The following is a 20,815-nucleotide window of genomic DNA, read 5'->3' on the forward strand; positions in this document are numbered from 1 at the left end:
TTCTTCTTCTTCTTCTTCTTCTTCTTGACATTTGGCCAAATTCTTCAGGTCATTCTCTCATAGAATTCCCCCACTCTTTTTTGTCTTTTTTCATTTCTCTATCCATCTTTCCACCCGATATGGCTCTCTATAATAATCTTGTTTGGAAAATAAGGTGTACTACTAGTAAGGTTACAGTACTGTATTACAAACCACCCGGTCAGGAGGTTCAAATTTACCACAGCTATTTTGCTGGCTGCAAAATTACTGGCCCTGTGCCAAAATTAGAATTATTTATATATTTCCTTGATAAATTTTGGTAGCATAAAAATCATTACACATGGAAGCAAAAACTTCAGATGCAGTAATGCTTTCTCCATCTTGCCAACCTTTATATATTCGGACAACTTAGCCAAAAAAAAATAAATAAATTCATAAAAATTTTCAGGTGCTTTTTATGTGGCACCAGTACCCATGGGGTCACCAAGTGGCTTGCTAGGGAAGGATATCTGAGCTGAGAGAGGGAGAGGAGCTGCGAGAAGTGACCATGTGCCAGGTGAGAGAGGTTGGAATATGATAGAGGGACAGGAGAAGCTGTCTTACTGCAGATGAAATACTTGGCTACATCAGTAGGACAAGGAAAATGAGGGAGCTAGGAGAGAGAGAGAGAGAGAGAGAGAGAGAGTCAGACAGACAGAGACAGAGAGAGAAAGAAAGATAGAGACACTCAGAGAGAGAGAGAGAGATGTTACAAGAAGTTTGTGTCCTAGGACTAAAGGTGGTCTCAGGTAGGGTGGGTGTCAAAAGGGCTTAAACCCTTGCAATTAATTATTGCAATGTTACCTACGTCAGTAATATATTCTTATTTCTTTCTTTGCCCACAAGGGGCTAAACATAGAGGGGACAAACAAGGACAGACAAAGGGATTAAGTCGATTACATCAACCACAATGCGTAACTGGTACTTATTTAATCCACCACGAAAGCGGAAGGCTAAACATAGAGGGGACAAACAAGCACAGACAAAGGGATTAAGTCGATTACATCAACCCCAGTGCGTAACTGGTACTTAATTTATCGACCCCAAAAGGATGAAAGGCAAAGGTGACCTCGGCGGAATTTGAACTGTGAACATAACGGCAGACAAAATACCGCTAAGCATTTCGCCCAGCGTGCTAACGTTTCTTATTTCTTTATTGCCCACAAGGGGCTAAACATAGAGGGGACAAACAAGGACAGACAAATGGATTACGTCAATTACATCGACCCCAGTGTGTAACTGCTGCTTAATTTATCGACCCCGAAAGGATGAAAGGCAAAGTCGACCTCGGCGGAACTTGAACTCAGAATGTAACCGCAGACGAAATACCGCTAAGCATTTCGCCCGGCGTGCTAACGATTCTGCCAGCTCGCCGCCTTGTAATATATTCAGTAATATATTCTGCTTTGTGGTCCCTCTTTTATGCCTGTATGGAGTTGTCATGAAATGTTATTAATCATTGATATAGCATTACACCAGTGCTAGGACAACAAGCCGCTGTCCTCTTTAACTGATAGTCCCAAAACCTTTGTTTGCAGCACACAAACAATACTTAATTGTGAGTTAATTTATGCAACTGTTACACAACAATGTCAACTGGTTAGACATTTTTAAGTGTGAGAACCAAATAAGTAATTACTTAGCTCTGGTGCTTGGTGACATCAAACACCACCATTACCGCCACCACCACTACCACCACCACCACCACCACCACTCTCAGTGAAAGAAGTTTTATTAGTGCTGTGTTTGGGTCAGCAAATCTGTTAGTTTTTTCCCAAATAAATTGACCTGAGCTAGTCACCTCTTTGAAATTATTCAGAGAGATAAATGCTTGCAGAGAGAAGCCATTATTAAGCGAGTTGGAATGTTGCAAATATTTCATGGATTTTTTTTTTTTTTTATATCTCTTCTGCACAAATTGAGTGGGTTTCTTTTTTTTTTTTTTAATTCAAAGAAGTTAAATTTGCAAAAGACTTTCAGTTTCTTTTCAAAAAATTCTCTGAAATGGTAATCTCAGTGATTTTTCTATTTTTTTTTAATTTTTCTATTTTATTATTATTTTTCCCTAATACTGACATTTTTTTTATGCATTTCAGTCACTGGACTGAGGCCATGCTGGGACACTGCCTTGAAAGGCTTAGGCTACTGGTACTCAAAAACAATGGAGATGAAGAATTTTTAGTCAAATGAAATTCTTCAGGGCATTGCCCCAGCATGGCTACAGTCTAATGACTGAAACACGTAAACGACAAGAGATTTTGCCATCATGTATAACCCTTTAGCATTTAAACCTGCCATATCTGGCCAAAAGTATTCTGCCTGTTTTATGTTCAAATTGGCCAGATCTGGTCTCTTGCACCAACCCTACAATATTGTTTTAAAAATTAACAGCTATCTCATCAAAATCACATAGCTACAAGATAATGTATGATTAGTTCAAAACAACGTAGATGAAAAAGCATTAATTTTGGGAGAATAATGCGAACACTAAAGGGTTAAAGCACCAAGAGATTTAAACTGTAATTATTGCATGTATCCCATATTTCCTAATATGACCCCATGGTAACAAAAGTACACTTCCCATCATAGGTAGGGTATCACTCTAGCCTTTACATATTTCCTTTCGTTTTAATGCTTTACATTCTCTTAAACTTTCTCCTGCAGGTCACTGTACTGAATCCCCGAGAAGGTACCAAGATATATGCTGGTTCTACATTTGCAGATTCTTTATTAATGAACCCATCACACCCTCTCATTGCTCTAAAAGGTAGGTAAAATAGGTAAACCTTATCTTTCTCACAATATTTCTTTTTAACCCCTACCCTGGAAATTTCTTTTGAGAAAACATTTCATTTTCAGATAAACTTTTTTATTTATTTATTAATTTTTTAATAGTATTTTTAATGCTGATTATGGAAATAACTTTTGTTTTTATCTATTTCCAATATTTTATTTGAAATTTTATTTTGAAGATACCATTTTCGGCGAAAACAAGATAACTCATCTTTCCATATATTTTAATATTTTTTTTATATATTGCTTTTTTTCTTTTCCAACTTTATCATCAAAAGTAAAAGGGAATTACACATTTATTTTGCTCTTTTTTTTTTTCAGCCTATCTTCTCAAAAATCTTTTTTTTATATATTTATTTTTCTGTGCTCGAGATCTGGGTGTAATTTGTAAAAAAAAAACACAGACAAAAATGAGAAATGCCGGAAATTGGCATATAAACACGTCTGTGGCTGTTTTTGAAATTCCATGCTTAAAACAAGTTTACTCGTTGGACTCTGAAAAAGACAAATTAGGTGAAGATGAGTTACCTTGTCTTTGCCAGGTAAGGGGTTAGATTATTCTTTCTCTCATGAAACTGAAGTATCTAGCATTCAAAAATATTCTTCTCTACTCAAGGCACAAGGTCCGAAATTTTGGGGGAGGGGACCAGTTGATTAGATCGACCCCAGTATGCAACTGCTACTTAATTTATCGACCCCCGAAAGGATGAAAGACAAAGTTGACCTCGGCAGAATAAGCATTCAAAAATATTTAAAAATAAATACAGTTTGAACTGCAGATTTTTTATGTATCACACACACACACACACACACACACACACACACACACACACACACACACACACAGAGTATACTATATATATAGTATACAGATGTGCATGCATGCAAATGTGTGTGTGTGTGTGTGTGTGTGTATTTATACTCATCCACACATTCACTGTGCTAGTATTGACATTGGTGTGCCTCCACATATCCATGGGTCCGCAGTCTTGTAGTCCACCATATTCAGGGTTGGCTCTTGATCCGAGAAAGACGAGTTCTGCAAATTTTCATTAAACAACCTGTGCAGATGATTTCTTTCATAATGGTCAAACGGTTGACCTGCCCATAGGCCCACTCCCTCCATAAAATAGACATTGCCTGTATAGGTGTACAGTGTGTCACACGGCAGATGTTGAAATGTAACTTAGCAGTTTGACAAAGAGTGACTGATAAAATAAGTACCAAACTAAAACAAACAAGTACTGAGGTCGATTTGTTTGACTATGAGTCTCCAAAGAAGTGCCCCAGCATGGCTGCGGTCCAATGATCAAGACAAATAAAAGATCAGATTGTGACTCATGGGTAGATTGTACTTTCCTACAGTGGAATCTATTTGCTGTTTAGTAGAGTAAGCCAGTGAGAAGTATGTCACTTTACCAGTAACACAACATAGTGGTGGGTGAATAAACAAGACACTTTGACTCATGGTGAATATTGCATTAGCTTAAAAGATGTGAGACAAAGGCTTGTGGGTTGACTCCTAGGAAAGGCTAATGGTATATAAAGAACCATGCTGGTCGTATAATTTGACATTTCTAAGTCTAAAAGCATAGCGGTTTATCCAGCCAAGATAAGGTCATCTGTTTTCCTAAGAGGGTCAATGTATTTTTTTGTGGGGTTTTTTTTCTGGAATAATAATTAATTAATGACAGTTTTTGCTTTTGTTAATTTATTAATAATGAATCAGTGTGGAATAAAATGGAGAAGAGGGCCTTAAATGTGTGCAAGGAATTGGTAAAACAGGAGGAATGTTTTGTATAAATTCAAAAGAAGGAAATCATGGGTGGAATTGAAGATTAGAAATGGCTTTAAGTTTTTTACATCATTTACATTTTGACAAATATTTGTCAAAACGTTTCGACTGATATACCCTCGACTGATATACCCTCCATCCTTCATCAGGTGTCTTGGAGAAATTTTGAACCTGGGTTCCCATTCCTAAGGTATTCTTCGATGTTATTATTATTATTATTACTATTATTATTATTATTATTGTTATTATTATTATTATTATTATTATTCAGGTCACTGCCTGTGGAATCAAACTCGGAATCTTGGGGTTAGTAGCCCTCGCTCTTAACCACTACGCCATATGCCCGTTGGTATATCCCTTAGGAATGAGAACCCAGGTTCGAAATTTCCCCAAGGCACCTGATGAAGGCTGGAGGGTATATCAGCCGAAACGTTGTGTTAACAACAAACAAGACGAGGACAAATATCGGTCAAATGTAAATAATGTAAATAATTCCTCATCTCTTAAATATAGAACTGTATTAGCTTTAAGTTTTGTTTTTCAATATATGTTTATGTACTGGCACTACAGAAAAAAGCACCCATGCTGGTGCCACATAAAAAGCACCCAAGACACTCTGGAAAATGGTTGGCATTAGGGAGGGCCTCCAGCCATAGAAACCATGCCAAGACAGACAATTGGAGCCAGGTGCAGCTGTCTGGTTTGCCAGCTCCCTCCTGTCAAACTCAGATCATAAAGACAGACTAAATACTGCTAAGCATTTCGCCCGGTGTGCTAACAATTCTGCTAGCTCGCCAATTTGGTTAATATTGTAAAGGGTTAATATTGTACCATAAAACCAGCTAAGGACGAAGGATATAAAGCAGCTTGGAGGTTTAGCAAAGCAGTTAGCATTTGCATTACATGTACTTGGAAGCCCTGCGGTAAAAATGCCATTTTATTTAAGAGAGAGAAAGAGAAAAAGCAAAGAGAAAGAGGGCCTTTTGCCAGAGGATTACAAGTGAAGTTAGAGAGAAAGAGTAATTAGTGTTTTTCATAAGATGTATATCATAATCTTCACTTTGAATGAGACAGTTAGCCAGTCGGCCATAAGTAGAATATTATAACAACACTCAAGAGACAGAAGAGAGAGAGATCTAAAAGAATATTTGACATTTCAAGTCAGCTGTTTGTAGTTAATTGATGTTGTTTGTTAACAATGGAGAGTGAAGTTAGCTTAGTCTTAGCCTGGATATTCGTAGCAATTATTGCAAAGAGCAAGCTTAGTGGTTCAAGAAGCAGCTCTTGGGATTAAGAGGTTTAAGTACGTATGTGTCTACCATATCACTGGTACTGCATTGTATTGCCAGGAATGGTACTGGAACATTTGTTTCTTTAAAAGGATTTGAAGTGGGGCAGGTCAGAGAGTCAGACAGTGTATTTGTAGTAATATGAAGTTGTGGCCATGAGTAATGGTGTTAGGCAAGATCTGGACAATACTTTGTCCTATTAGTCTGATGTCTGGAAATGATTGACACTGCTTTTATGACAGTGACACTCATCTACGACTATCTTATAATGTCAAGACAATGAGACACACATGCGTGCACACACACATGGTGAGCTTCTTTCAGTTTTCATCTGCCAAATCCACTCACTAGGCTTTGGTCAGTTCAGGGCTGTCGTAGAAGACACTTGCTGAAAGTGTCATGTAGTAGAATTGAACCTGGAATCATGTGGTTGGGAAGCAGACTTGTTACTACACTACCACTCTTGCACCAATGTATAAATTTTTAAAAAAAGGGTTTTCTTAATTTTTAAAGAAATTAAGTTCTAAGTGAACATGCTTTGTATCATCATCATCATCGTTGTTGTTTAACGTCCACTTTCCATGCTGGCATGGGTTGGACAGCTTGACTGAGGACTGGTAAACCAGGAGGCTGCACCAGGCTCCAATCTGATCTGGCAAGGTTTCTACAGCTGGATGCCCTTCCTAACGCCAACCACTCTAAGAGTGTAGTGGGTGATTTTTACATGCCACCAGCACAGGAGCCAGTCAAGCAGCACTGGCATCGGGTACGCTTGAATGGTGCTTTTTACATGGGTGCCAGTCAGGCAGCATTGGCATTGGTGTAGTTCTGAAATTTTAGATATTGAAATGGAATGGTTAAAGAATTCTTTTACTGCCAGACAACCTCCCAAACACTATCTGTTAGCTCTTTCAGTACCAACCTATGTGACACAACCTTGGTTCTGTGATATAAACTTCCATTAAAATTTCATGTTAATTTAATTTCCAAACATCAGCACTAGATTAATAATGACAAAATTATTTTACTAAATTCTTCAGCATTTTTCAAAATTTATCAAACAAAGGTAGAAATGTAACAAAAGGGTCGTGATCTAAATTAAAACCTTCAATCAAAACCTCATTATGGTTATTTTACAAAATTCTTTATCATTTTCCAAATTAATTGAAACAAAGGAAGTGCATTTCAACAGAAATATGGTAATAAAAGGGTTAATAATGAAACGACAGTGAAAAATTTTTCTTTTTATTTTTTGTTTATTTGTTATTTTATCATGTCATCCGCATTATTGTTTAATTTGACAATCATTTCTCCATTTTGACATTGGTCGAACGAATGTGAAGTATAGTTAGTTTTCATCTAAAATGCACTTTCTCTGCTGCTGTTGTCCACATTTTCTATTGATATTCAAAACATTTCCAGAAGGGATAGTTCCATCAAGTTATTACTAATATGTCAACTTAGCCAAGAGTGCCACTTTGGACTCACTGGCGTCACATAATATTTGTTACATTTGTTTCTTCCCTCACACAGAGTACCATAAATGTAGGTCGACCTTTGAAAACGAGAGCACAGTTTAATCAAAGTTTTGGTATTTAATGCTACCAGAATATCTTTTATATTTTACTTGTTTCAGTCATTAGACTGTGGTCAAGCTGGGGCACTGCCTAGAGGAATTTTTAGTCAAATGAATCGACCCAGATACTTTGTTTTTTTTAAAACCTTGTATTTGTCCTATCAGTCTCTTTTGCCAAACCACTAAGTTACTGGTATATCAACACACCAACACAGTCATCAAGTGACAGAAGGGACAAACACAAAGACCCACACCCACATACATGGCGGGCTTCTTTCAGTTTCTGTCTAGCAAATCTACTAACAAGGCTTTGGTTGACCCAAGGCCATAGTAGAAGGCACTTGTCCAAGGTGCCATGCAGTGCAACTAAGATGTCTCAACCTGACTCAGCTGATCAATAAATTTTGTCAGAGAAAATGATGTATCATTAAAAATTTATTGGAAGTATTAAACAATTTTAAAAGATATAATTGGTTAAGAAGTTTGCTTCTCAACCACCTGGTTTCAGGTTCAGTCCCTGAGGCCCCCATCGGTCATGACTGACCATGGGATTGCACCTAGAAAGTTACCCTCCCAGGCACAAGTCCGGGCAAGGTTGTTTATGGAAGACCAGCAGCTGCCCATGCATACCAGCCTCCCCTCTCCACGCCACCAGTGTTATCCAAGGGAAAGGCAAAGGGGCCGATATAGCTTGGCACCAGTGACGTTGCAACTCATTTCTACAGCTGAGTGAACTGGAGCAATGTGAAATAAAGTGTCTTGCTCAAGAACACAACATGCAACCCGGTCAGGGATTCGACTCACAGCCTCATGATCGTAAGCTCGACGCTCTAACCAATGTGTCATGCACCTTCACGGTTCAGTCCCACTGCATGGTTTATTGGGCAACATGGTTTATTGGGCAACATGGTTTATTGGGCAACATGGTTTATTGGACAACATGGTTTATTGGGCAACATGGATTGAATGGGAAACTATATTTCCTTTCTGCTAGAACAAATATCCAAACAGATTAAATTATAGAAATAATATATTTCTAAATCTCTCAGAGAGATTTATGCAGTAGCAGCACAATAAATCTGAGAGATTTAGAAATATATTATTTCTATTTTCAAAAATCAGTGAATGTATTTCACTTGAAATATATATGTTTTCAAAGGCGGATACGCATCGACAACTAGCAAGCCATGCTACTCCAGACTGATGATGAGCAATGACTCTGAAACTAGTCTCTGGATGCTGGCTTTGCTGGCTGGAGGTGCTTGTGTCCGCTTTAAAAACATAAGGACACAGGAAATGTGTCAAGTCCAACAGAAAACAGTATTTCCTAGGGCTAAATAACAGTAGCATTCTTCCCTTTTATGAGACTGTCACATTAAGTTGACAACATGCTATCACTTGAAAGTAAATTATGTTGTCACATTTTGTAGAACAACCAAGGTAACCGAGTGTAGACATTTCAAATAGGGTTACTGGTTTTTGTTAAAGATGTCCCAGAAATGTCTTGTAGATAGAGATACCAGGCACTGGTGAGGTTTGTTTTTTGTGGTTTTCTGTGTTTTTTTTTTTTTACTCATTCACTTTTACGGAATTATATACCCACCCATCCCTATCATAGGCTGTTGTTCAATTGGTTCACACACACTCACTCGCACACACACACCTTCATATACACTCACACATACATACACCCACATGCATGCACACACTCACCTACACACACACCTTCACACACAAACACACATACCTTCGCATACACTCACACACATCTTCACACACATTCAAATGCACACATGCACATAATCACACATACATACCCACACTCACCTACACACACATGCACACACACACACACCTTCACACACATTTGAACACTCACATGCACATAATCACACTTACATACACACACTCACACCTACACAGTCACACACATACACAGGCATACACTCTCTCTCTCTCTCTATTACACACACACACACACACACACAGTGAGTTGGATGGGTTTATGTTTATGTTAAAGACTGCATTTGGTTACATCTGTTTCACGCTGCTCTCTGCGAGAGAGTTCAATAAAGTTATCAGGTTCATGAGAGGTGATTTTTTTTTTCACTGACTGAACTGAAACTTGTGCTAACTCAGAAGAAAGAAAAAAAAACAAACAAAAAACAACAGAAAAGCTATAAAAAAAAATTAAAAAACCATTAACGTAGAAAATGTAAATAATTATTTGTGTCACATGTTTATCTAAAAATGCATGCAATCAGGATTTTCTATGATGAAGCAAATATCTATAAGCACACACACGTGCACACGTGCACACACACACACACACACACACACACACAATTATAATTCTTTTTGTTTATTTATTTATTACTTTTTATCCGGTGCTGCTCTCATTTTGCAATCAAAACTGAGGAACAGCATGCCAACAGATCTGTTGTTGGCAATATAGTTAGTGTTTGCATCTTTTATGTATATATATATAAGCGTGTGGCTGTGTGGTAAAAAGCTTGCTTCCCAGCCACATAGTTCTGGGTTCAGTCCCACTGCATGGCATCTTGAGTTAGTGTCTTCTACTATAGCCTCGGGCCGACCAAAGCCTTGTGAGTGGATTCGGTAGACAGAAACTGAAAGAAGCCTTTCATGTGTGTGGGGGGTGGGGGGGTGTATATATGTATGTGTGCATATTTATGTATGTGTGTCTTTGTGTCTGTTTGTCCCCCCTCCCCACCATCACTTGACAACCAGTGTTGGTGTGTTTACGTCCTCATAGCTTACTAGTTTGGCAAAAGGAACCGACCGAATAAGTACTAAGCTTGCAATGAATTAAATCCTGGGATCAATTTCTTCGACTAAAACCCTTCAAGGTGGTGCTCCAGCATGGTCACAATCAAATGACTGAAACATGTAAAAGACTAAGAGGATCAGCATGGGCATGTCTGTGTGGTTAAGAAGCTGGCTTTGCAATTTCATGGTTTCTGTTTCAGTTCCATTGCTTGGCACCTTGGGCCAATGTCTTCTGCTATAGTCCCAGGTTGACCAATGCCTTGCGAATTTGGTAGCAGAAAAACTGTGTGGAGGCATCAGATATATATGTGTGTGTTTGTGTTTTTCCTACCCCCACTACTTGACAGTCGGTGTTGGTTTGTTTACATCCCCATAACCTAGTGGTTCGACAAAAGAGAATGAGTAAAATCAAAAATAAGGACTGGGGACGATTTGTTGATTAAACCTTCCAAGGCAGTGCTTTAGCATGGCCACAGTGCAATCACTGAAAACATGTAAAAGATATATGATATATTTTTATCAATAGAAATGTTTCTAGTCTGTCACCGAGAGAAAGATAACGCACAAATTCCCTCACATAGTCCACCACCACCACTACCACCAAATTCCAAAGTTTTTTCCTTCACTAAGTAATTTCGAAAATAATGAAGAATTTAGTCCAAGTAACTGCCATTATTAAGCTGATGTTCACAACATTAATTAACAGGCGCAGGCATGGCTGTGTGGTAAGAAGCTTGCTTCCCAACCACATGGTTCTGGGTTCAGTCCCATTGTGTGGCATCTTGGGCAAGTGTCGTCTGCTATAGCCTTGGGCTGACCAAAACCTTGTGAACAGACTTGGTAGACAGAAACTAAAAGAAGCCAGTCATATATATATGTCTGTATTTATGTGTGTGTCTTAGTGTCTGTGTTTGTCCCCTCACCCCACCATCACTTGACAACCAATGTTGGTTCTATGACTTTGACTTCCTCTTTTAAAATGATCTGAATTAAAACCTTCCATCAAAATTCTATGTTGATTTATGTTTCAAATACCAGTTTAACAACGACAAAGTTATTTTACTTAATTCTTCATTATTTTCAAAATTAATTAAGATACAGACAGTATATTCCAACAGAAATCTGGTAGCAAAAATGGTTAAGGTATAAGTGGAGTATCAAGATTCCAACAAATTCACAGACTTGGCTCAACAACCATTTGGTATGGATGGAGTTCAGAAATAACCGTAAAAGGAGTGTTTCAGCCTCACCACTGTTTGTGTGTGTGTGTGTGTGTGTGTATTCACAACCAGCAGGTAATGCCCAGTGGAATTTGTCCTTGCTGAGCCAACCTCTTCACCATCAAAAGCCACTCAACCTCAAGCGTCTCACTTCCATTCGCAAACGCTGTTCAAACAACATATCTTCATACGAAAACACATCTACAAATAGATGCATTCTACACACACACACACACACACCTGCAAATGCAAACACTTCACAGTCACAAAAAAAAAAAAAAATGAATGTACTGTTTGTATGCACACTATAAATAAATACCCATATATACTACACACACACACACATGTACACGCACATAGACATGTTCTTCGGTGTTCCAATGTCTACTTTTCATAGCTCCAACAAAAGCTATGTGCTTTCTGAGAGATATAATCTTCTATAGAGATATATTTTCTCTCTCCCTATTTCTCAACACACACACTCAACAGTGCAAGTATGTGTGTGCATATATATATATATATATATATATATATATATATATATATATATATATATATATATATGGGAGAATATACAAATAATAACAACAGACGAGGACAGGTGGTGTAAATAACAAAAGTATATATTAGTATGACGCTCGGGAATACGGAAAGTCTTTGACGTTTCGAGCTATGCTCTTCAACAGAAAGAATACGGAGACAAGGAGAAAAACATGGAGAAAAAAAATTGAATAGTGTTCAGTCAACGGTCAATGTGTATATATATATATATATATATATATATATATATATATATATATATATATATATATATATATATATGTATGTATATATATATACATACCGGAGTAAGCACATGAAATGTGCAACAAGGTGGAAAAAAGAGTACTCAAATACCAGAGGTAGAGTAATATGCTTTATTTAAAAGCAGCAGAAATATAACAAAAAAAACGTTACTCTGAGTTTCACGTTCCCGGGAACGTGAAACTCAGAGTAACGGTTTTTTTGTTATATTTCTGCTGCTTTTAAATAAAGTATATATATATATATACTCATACCAGCACAAGTATGTGTGTGTGTGTGTGTGCATATATATATATATATATATATATATATATATATATATATATATATATATATATATATATGTACATGGATACACACCAATGCATATACATACATGCAGATGCACATACTCAAACGCACATGTATGTGCATATGTACCTATGTGGTGTGTGTGTGTGTGTGCGTGCAACAAGAACCTATGCAATCTTTGAAATCTTCTCTACCTGCCCTGCAGTTGTACAAGTGCAAGCCAACGCTACAGTTCCATATCAGACCCCTTGGCCCTTCATAGAAAGAGAGAGAGAGAAAGAGAGATCAAAGACAAATATTGCCTGAAATAGCCGTGTTTCTGCATCAGATAGTTTTTCTTTGTGGTCAGAACATTCCTCCTCTATTGTGTTACTCTCCACTTGTAATCAATAATGTAAATCTCTCTAATGCAGTTAAGGATACAGAAATATAGAAAGCGAGAGAGACGAAGAGGGAGGGAACGAGAGAGAGAGAGTAAATGGGCGAGAGAGAGCAAATATTAAGAATCTCAAACTTTTCGTTTATTAGTTTAAAGTATTTTGTTGTTGTAATGATGGTTGTGATGTTAGCGTTGTTGTTGCTGTTGCTGGCTGTTTGAGGCATTGCTGTTTGGAGTGTGTTAGAGTTGGTGGGGGTCATTGTTCTGGTCTTGGAAGCAGTTGCAGTTGAAATCGGTAGCAGCATTGGTGGTTCTGTTAGCTGTGGCGGTGGTGGTGCTGCTCGTACATGTTAAAGTTAGTTGTATTAGTGGTGTTAGAGGAGCAGGGGGGGGGGGGCTTTAAGAGTTGCCGTTGTTTAGCCCCTGTTCTGTTCTGACCAAACGGCTATATAATCAAAAGGCATTGCAGCCATGACCACATTATACCCAATGTGTCCTTTTTTCCTAATGTGGGTGTGTAATTTGAGGAAAATTTGGCTGTTATTTCTAGCAGGTCAAATGACCACTAAGAGGTTCCTTCAACAGTTCGAAGTCGATGTGAGTGGTGGTGGTAGTAGTAGTATTAGAAGTGGTGGTGCTAGTAATAATATAAGGTGATGATTGTAGTATTGGTAGATGAAATATCAGTGGTAGTAGTTGACTGTGGTGGTAGTTTTAGAGGTGGTGGTGGAATGGTGGTGCTTGTACTTTTGTAAACATGATGTTATCGGTGATGGTGGCAGTGGTGGTGTTAGTGCTGGTGATATACTGTGAATTTTACTGTAGAGAAATCTCAACATTTTTTTTCTTTTTTTTTTTGAGTCATAAATTGATATTTCTATGATATTCCATATATTATCGGAAATCACTATTCTGTGACTGTTGTCTGACCTGTTGTAGATACAGAATAATGGCTGTTTTTTTAGTTTAAATACATTTTACCTGGGTATCACTTGCCTTATTTTAACCACCCAATTGAGATGGATTTGATTTCGTTAATAAACCACATCAAACTAATGCGACTATATATATATATATATATATATATACATACATACATCATCATCATCGTTTAACATCCGCTTTCCATGCTAGCATGGGTTGGACGATTGACTGAGGACTGGTGGACCAGGAGGCGACACCAGGCTCCAATCTGATTTGGCAGAGTTTCTACAGCTGGATGCCCTTCCTAACGCCAACCACTCCGAGAGTGTAGTGACTGCTTTTACGTGCCACCGGCATGAAGGCCAGTCAGGTGGGTACTGGCGACGGCCACACTCAAAATGGTGTATTTTACGTGCCACCTGCACAGGAGCTAGTCCATCGGCACTGGCAACGATCTCGCTCGAATGTCTTTTCACATGCCAGGAAGGCGACGTTGGTAACGATCATATATATATATATATATATATATATATATACATACACACATACATACATATATATATATATGTATATATATAGATATACATACATATATACATACATACATACATATATATATATATATGTACATATGTACATACATACATATATATTGTGTTGCTTCAAGTTCAGTCCCACTCCATGGCATCTTATGGAAATGACTTTTACTATAGCCCCGAACTGACCAAAGCTTCATGAGTGAATTTGATAGACAGAAATCGAAAGAAGCCCATCATGTATATAAGGGCACAAGTGTGGCTGTATAGTCAAGAAGTTTGCTTCCCGACCATGTGGTTCTGTGTTTGGTCCCACTGGGCAAGTGTCTTCTACTATAGCCCTGGGCCAACCAAAGCTTTGTGAGTGAATTTGGTAGATGGCAACTGAAAGAAGCCCGGTAAGAAGCTTGCTAGGCACAGGAGTGGTTGTGTGGTAAGTAGCTTGCTTCCCAACCACATGGTTCCAGGTTCAGTCCCACTATGTGGTACTTTGGGAATGTGTCTTTCAATATATCCTCGGGCCAAATAAAGCCTTGTGAGTGGATTTGGTAGATGGAAACTGAAAGAAGCCCGTCGTATATATGTGTGTGTCTGTGTTTGCCCACCCCAATCATCACTTGACAACTGATGTTGGTGTGTTTACATCGCCGTAACTTAGCGGTTCAGCAAAAGAAGCCGATAGAATCAGTACTAGGCTTACAAAGAATAAGTCCTGGGGGTCGAATTGTTCGATTAAAGGCAGTGCTCCAGTATAGCCGCAGCCAAATGACTGAAACGAGTAAAAGAATAAATCTGTTTGTATGTTTTTGTGTCTTAATTCCCCCCAAAAACACATACACACCCACCACCACTGCTTGACAACCGGTGTTGGTGTTTTTACCCCCCTGTAACTGATAGAATAAGCACCAGGCTTAAAAAGCAAAAACAAAAAAAAAATAAATAGTGGGGGTCGATTCAGTCAACAAAGAATTCTTCAAAGCAGTGCCCCAGCATGGCCACAGTGAAATGACTGAAACAAGTAAAACATAAAAGATATTGGTTATATTTCTACCATACACAACTTTTCGTTATACAATTCCTAATAATATTTTATTATAGAAAGGCGGTGGGAGCTGACAGAAACATTAGCAGGCCAGGTAAAATGCTTAGCAGTATTACGTTTGTCTTTACGTTCTGAGTTCAAATTCCGCTGAAGTCAAATTTGCCTTTCATCCTTTCGGGGTCGATAAATTAAGTACCAGTTGCGTACTGGGTTTGATCTAATCAACTGGGCCCCCTCCCTAAAAATTTCGGGCCTTGTGCCTAATGTAGAAAAGAATATTTAATTATAGAAATATAACAGGATTTTAGAAATTTCAAATGACTATGAGTAAAATAACACCTGAGGAAAGATGGAATGAAAGGGCTCCACAGGTAAAACAATAATGGTTGAGAACCATTGCTGTATACCATTATAGTCAAGGATACTTTTAAATTCAGTCAAAATGGAAGCAGCTTATTTTTGTCATCTTACCTTTTTTTAATTTTTTATAATTTTTTTAGTTTTCATGCTTTCTTTCTTTCTTTCTTCCCAGCAAATCTTCGTTTTGAAGTATTTAATGTCGGCAACAAAGTTTTGGTCAGTAAAACAGACATGTTGGAACGAGTTATTTTCTGGACTTGGGTGAACTCTGACATCATTGCTATCATAACAGACTCCACAGTCTACCACTGGGACCTCTGGCAAGGTGAGCATTGCTATTATTAATTGTTTAATTAAGGCGGCGAGCTGGCAGAATCGTTACCACACAGGGCAAAATGCTTAGCGGTATTTTGTCTGCCACTACATTCTGAGTTCAAATTCTGCCAAGCTCAACTTAGTTTTTTATCCTTTTGAAGTTGATTAAATAAGTACCAGTTATGCACTGGAGTCGATGGAATCAACTTAATCCCCTCCCCCCAAGCTGCTTTGTGGAAAAAATTTGAAATCATTATTAATTGTTTAATTGAATTTGCATTGCTTAATTGCTTCTGCATTCTCAAAATTCTATAACATCATGAGAAACCATGCTCTGAGCATCAAGACCAAGATCCATATATGAAGTGTTATGTCCACCTTGTGTTAATGTACGGAAGTGAGGCATGGTCTATAACATCAGGAATGAGAAGGGGCTTGGAGATCTGGGAAATCCGATAACAGTTATAGATGCAAATCTATCTAATTACTTGTCTCCTTCTAAATTCAGGCGTAACTTGGTGATCGGTCGACTTACAACACTGTTGCTTGTCTTGAGTTTACTTGGTAGAGTGTGTTTTACCAACAGATTGGTTGTTTTTAACACATTCACAAATGTTATGTTGGGCTTTGTGTCTGGGCATAATCTGAGAGCTGAATGGATCTGAACCTTCGTTATCCACATGGCTGCCTCTGTATAGTTGTTTGTGTACAATAAAGTCAGGGTGAGCTCTGATTGGCTGTATGCAAATGAGTTCATTACTGGGATCCGGAATCCTCATGGGAAAAAATATTTCACATACAGGACACTTACCCAAGGTGCCACGCAGTTGGATTGAACCTGAAACCACATAGTTGCAAAGTGAACTTCTTAATCACACAACCTGTGCCTATCTTCTCATTTACAAATCACACCCCTAATTTAGTGTTAAACCTTGATACAAAATTTTTTCCCTTTATTGTTTTAGCTTTGCCCCATGTACAACTTGCACCTGCAGTCTTTTCAGTTGAGATCAAGTAAAAATTAGTGCAGCTTATCAAAATAAAGGGATCAAAGGTCCTTCCCAAACCATGGGCCCATAAGGCCAGTTTCCTAGATTCTTTGGTGTATATACTCCCCACCTGAATGGAACACCTGTCCATTGGAGTATTACTCAGTTTTTCCAGCTGAGTGGATTGGAACAATGAGAAATGAAGTATTTTGCTCAAAAGCACAACATGTTGCTTGGTCCAGGAATTGAAACCACAATCTTATGGTAATGAGTGCAACATCCTAATCACTAATCCATGTGCCTCCTGAGACCCCCCTTTGGTCATGACTGACCATGGGATTGCACCTAGAAAGTTACCCTCCCAGGCACAAGTCTGGGCAAGGTTGTTTATGGAAGACCAGCAGTTGCCCATGCATACCAGCCTCCCCTCTCCACGCCACCAGTGTTAACCAAGGGAAAGGCAAAGGGGCCGATACAGCTTGGCACCTGTGACGTCGCAACTCATTTCTACAGTTGAGTAAACTGGAGCAATGTGAAATAAAGTGTCTTGCTGAAGAACACAACACGCAGCTCGGTCCGAGGTTGGAACTCACAACCTCACAATCGTAAGCTTGACACTCTAACCACTGAGCCATGCACCTTCATGTGCCTCCACAATGCAACATATACAGGAGTAAAGGTAATATATGTTAAATTACGAATTAAGAGCAGCTCTTGTAAACATGATTGGTTGCACATACCTAGTGTATGTGTTTCATTTATATTCCAAATTTGCTGCAGGATGGCATATTTGGCACTCAGCGTCATGTGGGGAGCTTTCTTTTGATGGTACCCCACAGGAAATTTAGCATATAAACAAAACACATTCGCTGTGTATGTGCAATCGATAGTATATATTGTTCATAGATAACCAGTCTCTTCCTCGTAGACATTGATGAAACTGTTATGTCATTATATTGTGACCAACAAAGAAAGAACAAATTATATTTCTCATATGATAAAGCTCGCTTCTCAGTTTTTTTTAGCTGAGATCAAAGTGTCGTATATTATAAAATTCTCGTTTAAAGTAGAAGAGAAAAAGAACTTAAAAAGGAGGGAGAAAAAAAATCAATAAATCTGAAATTGTTTTAGATCAATGATTATTAAATTTGATTGGGTCGGGTTAGAGATGGTGAAGTTGTAGCAACACTAGACTGTAGGAAATGATATCCTGGTGAAACTGAATGTTCTGAGTTCAAGTTCTGTTGGAAGCCAGCTTTGCTTTTCATCTCTGTGATATCAAAGAAATAAGTACCAGTTATATCCTGAGGACAACCAGCCACATCACTTCTCATTAGAACGAGCTGCACTGAGTTAACTTAGGGATTGTTTGCAAGTAATGTGGTGACTTTGATTGATGGTTAATTAATATGAAATGGAAATTAAACTATTAACAAAGCAGTGTTTTATAAAATAGAAAACAAACTGAGGTTAACGAGTCGCTTCATTAGTATTAAGATGGAAAATGACAAGATTCATTTAAATTGGCTGCTGTGGCACTAGTATGGGTGCTTCATACGTGCCACCAGCCTGGGTGCCTTTTACATGGCACCAGCACCAGTGCATTTTATGTGGTACCAGCACCAGTGCTTTTTATGTGGTACCAGCACCAGTGATTTTTTATGTGGTACCAGCACCAGTGCTTTTTATGTGGTACCAGCACCAGTGCTTTTTATGTGGTACTAGCACCAGTGCTTTTTATGTGGTACTAGCACCAGTGCTTTTTATGTGGTACCAGCACCAGTGCTTTTTATGTGGTACTAGCACCAGTGCTTTTTATGTGGTACCAGCACAAGTGCTTTTTATGTGGTACCAGCACCAGTGCTTTTTTATGTGGTACCACCACCAGTGCTCTTTATGTGGTACCAGTACCAGTGCTTTCTATGTGGTACCACCACCAGTGCTTTTTATGTGGTACCAGCACCAGTGCTTTTTTATGTGGTACCAGTACCAGTACTTTATACATGGCACCAGCACCAACAGGGCCATCAAGTGCCTTGCAAGACAAAATCCTCTCAACTGGGAGATGGAGAATAGTATTGAGGGGGGTGCAGCTTCGTGCCAGCCGAGAGGTTTACGGTATAGAGGGGACAGACATAGGTGTTTTGCTGTAGAGTAGAAAGAAGAGTGAGAAGGAGAATAAGATCTATGTATTTGTGTGTGTAAGTAAATATATACGTGTGTGTGTGTGTGTTTACATTTGCATTAATCTGAAAAATTGTGCAGTTATGGGCTGTGGTGTTATTGCCTTATCAATAGGCTGTGCATGGGTTTGAACCTTCTAAGACAGAATAGGAAATCTCTCATTTGAATCAAACAGTTAACAAGAAGGGTACCTGGCTGCAAAACCATGCTTCCATAGTAGTCATCTAACCCATGCTATCAAAGAAAAGATAACTGTAAAAACAAGCAATCAATTGCATGTCTATATCTACTGGTGTAAAAAAAAAACTATATGGCATCCTAAAATCCCTTTACACTGAAAGCTAACTTGACCATCCAATAAATAGACATTGGTAAAATGTGCACTCAGCTGAAATAAGCAATGGGGTCACTGTGATTAACTGAAGCCCTTAAAGTTGGCACCGCAGCATAGCTGCAGTCCAGTGATTGAAATCAATAAAAGAATCATATTTACAACTAACACAGTTAGGTGGAGCTTGTTGTCTTTGCTTTTTCAGCATTGGTTATTCTAAACGACAAAGACCAGTTGTTCAGCGTGACAATTAGAAATGCTATGATATTGATTTGCTCAGAGGTTCTGCAGTAAAACTGCTATAATAAACCTGACAGGGCCCGCAACTTATATAACATGACATTGCCAAACTGACTTGTTCGTTCATTCACTCATTCATTTATTTCATTCATTCCTTCATTCCTTCATTCTTTCATTCAAGTCTTTCTACTGTTTTATGTTCATATTTACATATACAGCCATAGGAACAGCTGTGCGCTTACGAATCTTGCTGCACAAGCATGTGGTTTTGGGTTCTGTCCCACTGCATGGAGCTTCAAGCAGCTGTCTTTTTGCTGTAGCCCTTGGCTAATCGCAGCCTTGCAAATGAATTTGCTAGGTGGAAACTGCAAAAAGCTCATTGTATATCTATGTGTGTATGTATATATATATATATGTGTGTGTGTGTGTGTGTGTATGTAGATCTGTATGTTTGTGTCCCCTTGTCTTGATATCACCTGATAGTTGTAAACAAATGTCACCATCGTACATGAATATATATCCACCGTTGCATGAATATATGTCCACCCTTGCATGAATATATACCCAGCTATGAGCCTATTACTTTGGAAACAAATGAAGATTGGTGACAAGAAGGACATCCGGCTGTAAGAAAAAGCTGCCTCGATGAATTCTGTGTGACCCATGTAAACATCATGGAAAAGTGGACTATGAGGATGATGATGGCAGTGGTGTACAAGTAGTAGTAGTAGTAGTAGTGGTGGTGATGGTGATGGTGGCGGTGGTGGTAGTAATAATAGTAGTAGTAGTTGTAGTAGTAATGGTAGTGGTAGTAGTAATGGTGGTGGTGGTGGTATTAGTAGTAGTAATGGTGGTGGTGGTGGTAGTAGTAATGGTGATGGTAATAGTAGCAGTAATGGTGGTGGTAGTTGTGGTAGTAGTAATGGTGGTGGTGATAGT

At 38.5% G+C, this 20,815-nt stretch overlaps 1 protein-coding gene across 1 annotated transcript in view; it reads left to right on the plus strand.

The window, feature by feature from the left end:
• The window catches only part of LOC106882360 (clathrin heavy chain), a 150,829-nt gene that overhangs the window by 99,068 nt on the left and 30,946 nt on the right, over positions 1-20,815 (plus strand). Inside the window, exons 3-4 of the mRNA XM_052968621.2 lie at positions 2,683-2,785; positions 15,990-16,142. Coding sequence (XP_052824581.1) covers positions 2,683-2,785; positions 15,990-16,142 — 256 coding nt within the window. The remainder of the gene's footprint in view (positions 1-2,682; positions 2,786-15,989; positions 16,143-20,815) is intronic.

This window comes from Octopus bimaculoides, chromosome 6 (assembly GCF_046866305.1).
Source record: "Octopus bimaculoides isolate indiv1 chromosome 6, ASM4686630v1, whole genome shotgun sequence".
NCBI classification, from domain to species: domain Eukaryota; kingdom Metazoa; phylum Mollusca; class Cephalopoda; order Octopoda; family Octopodidae; genus Octopus; species Octopus bimaculoides.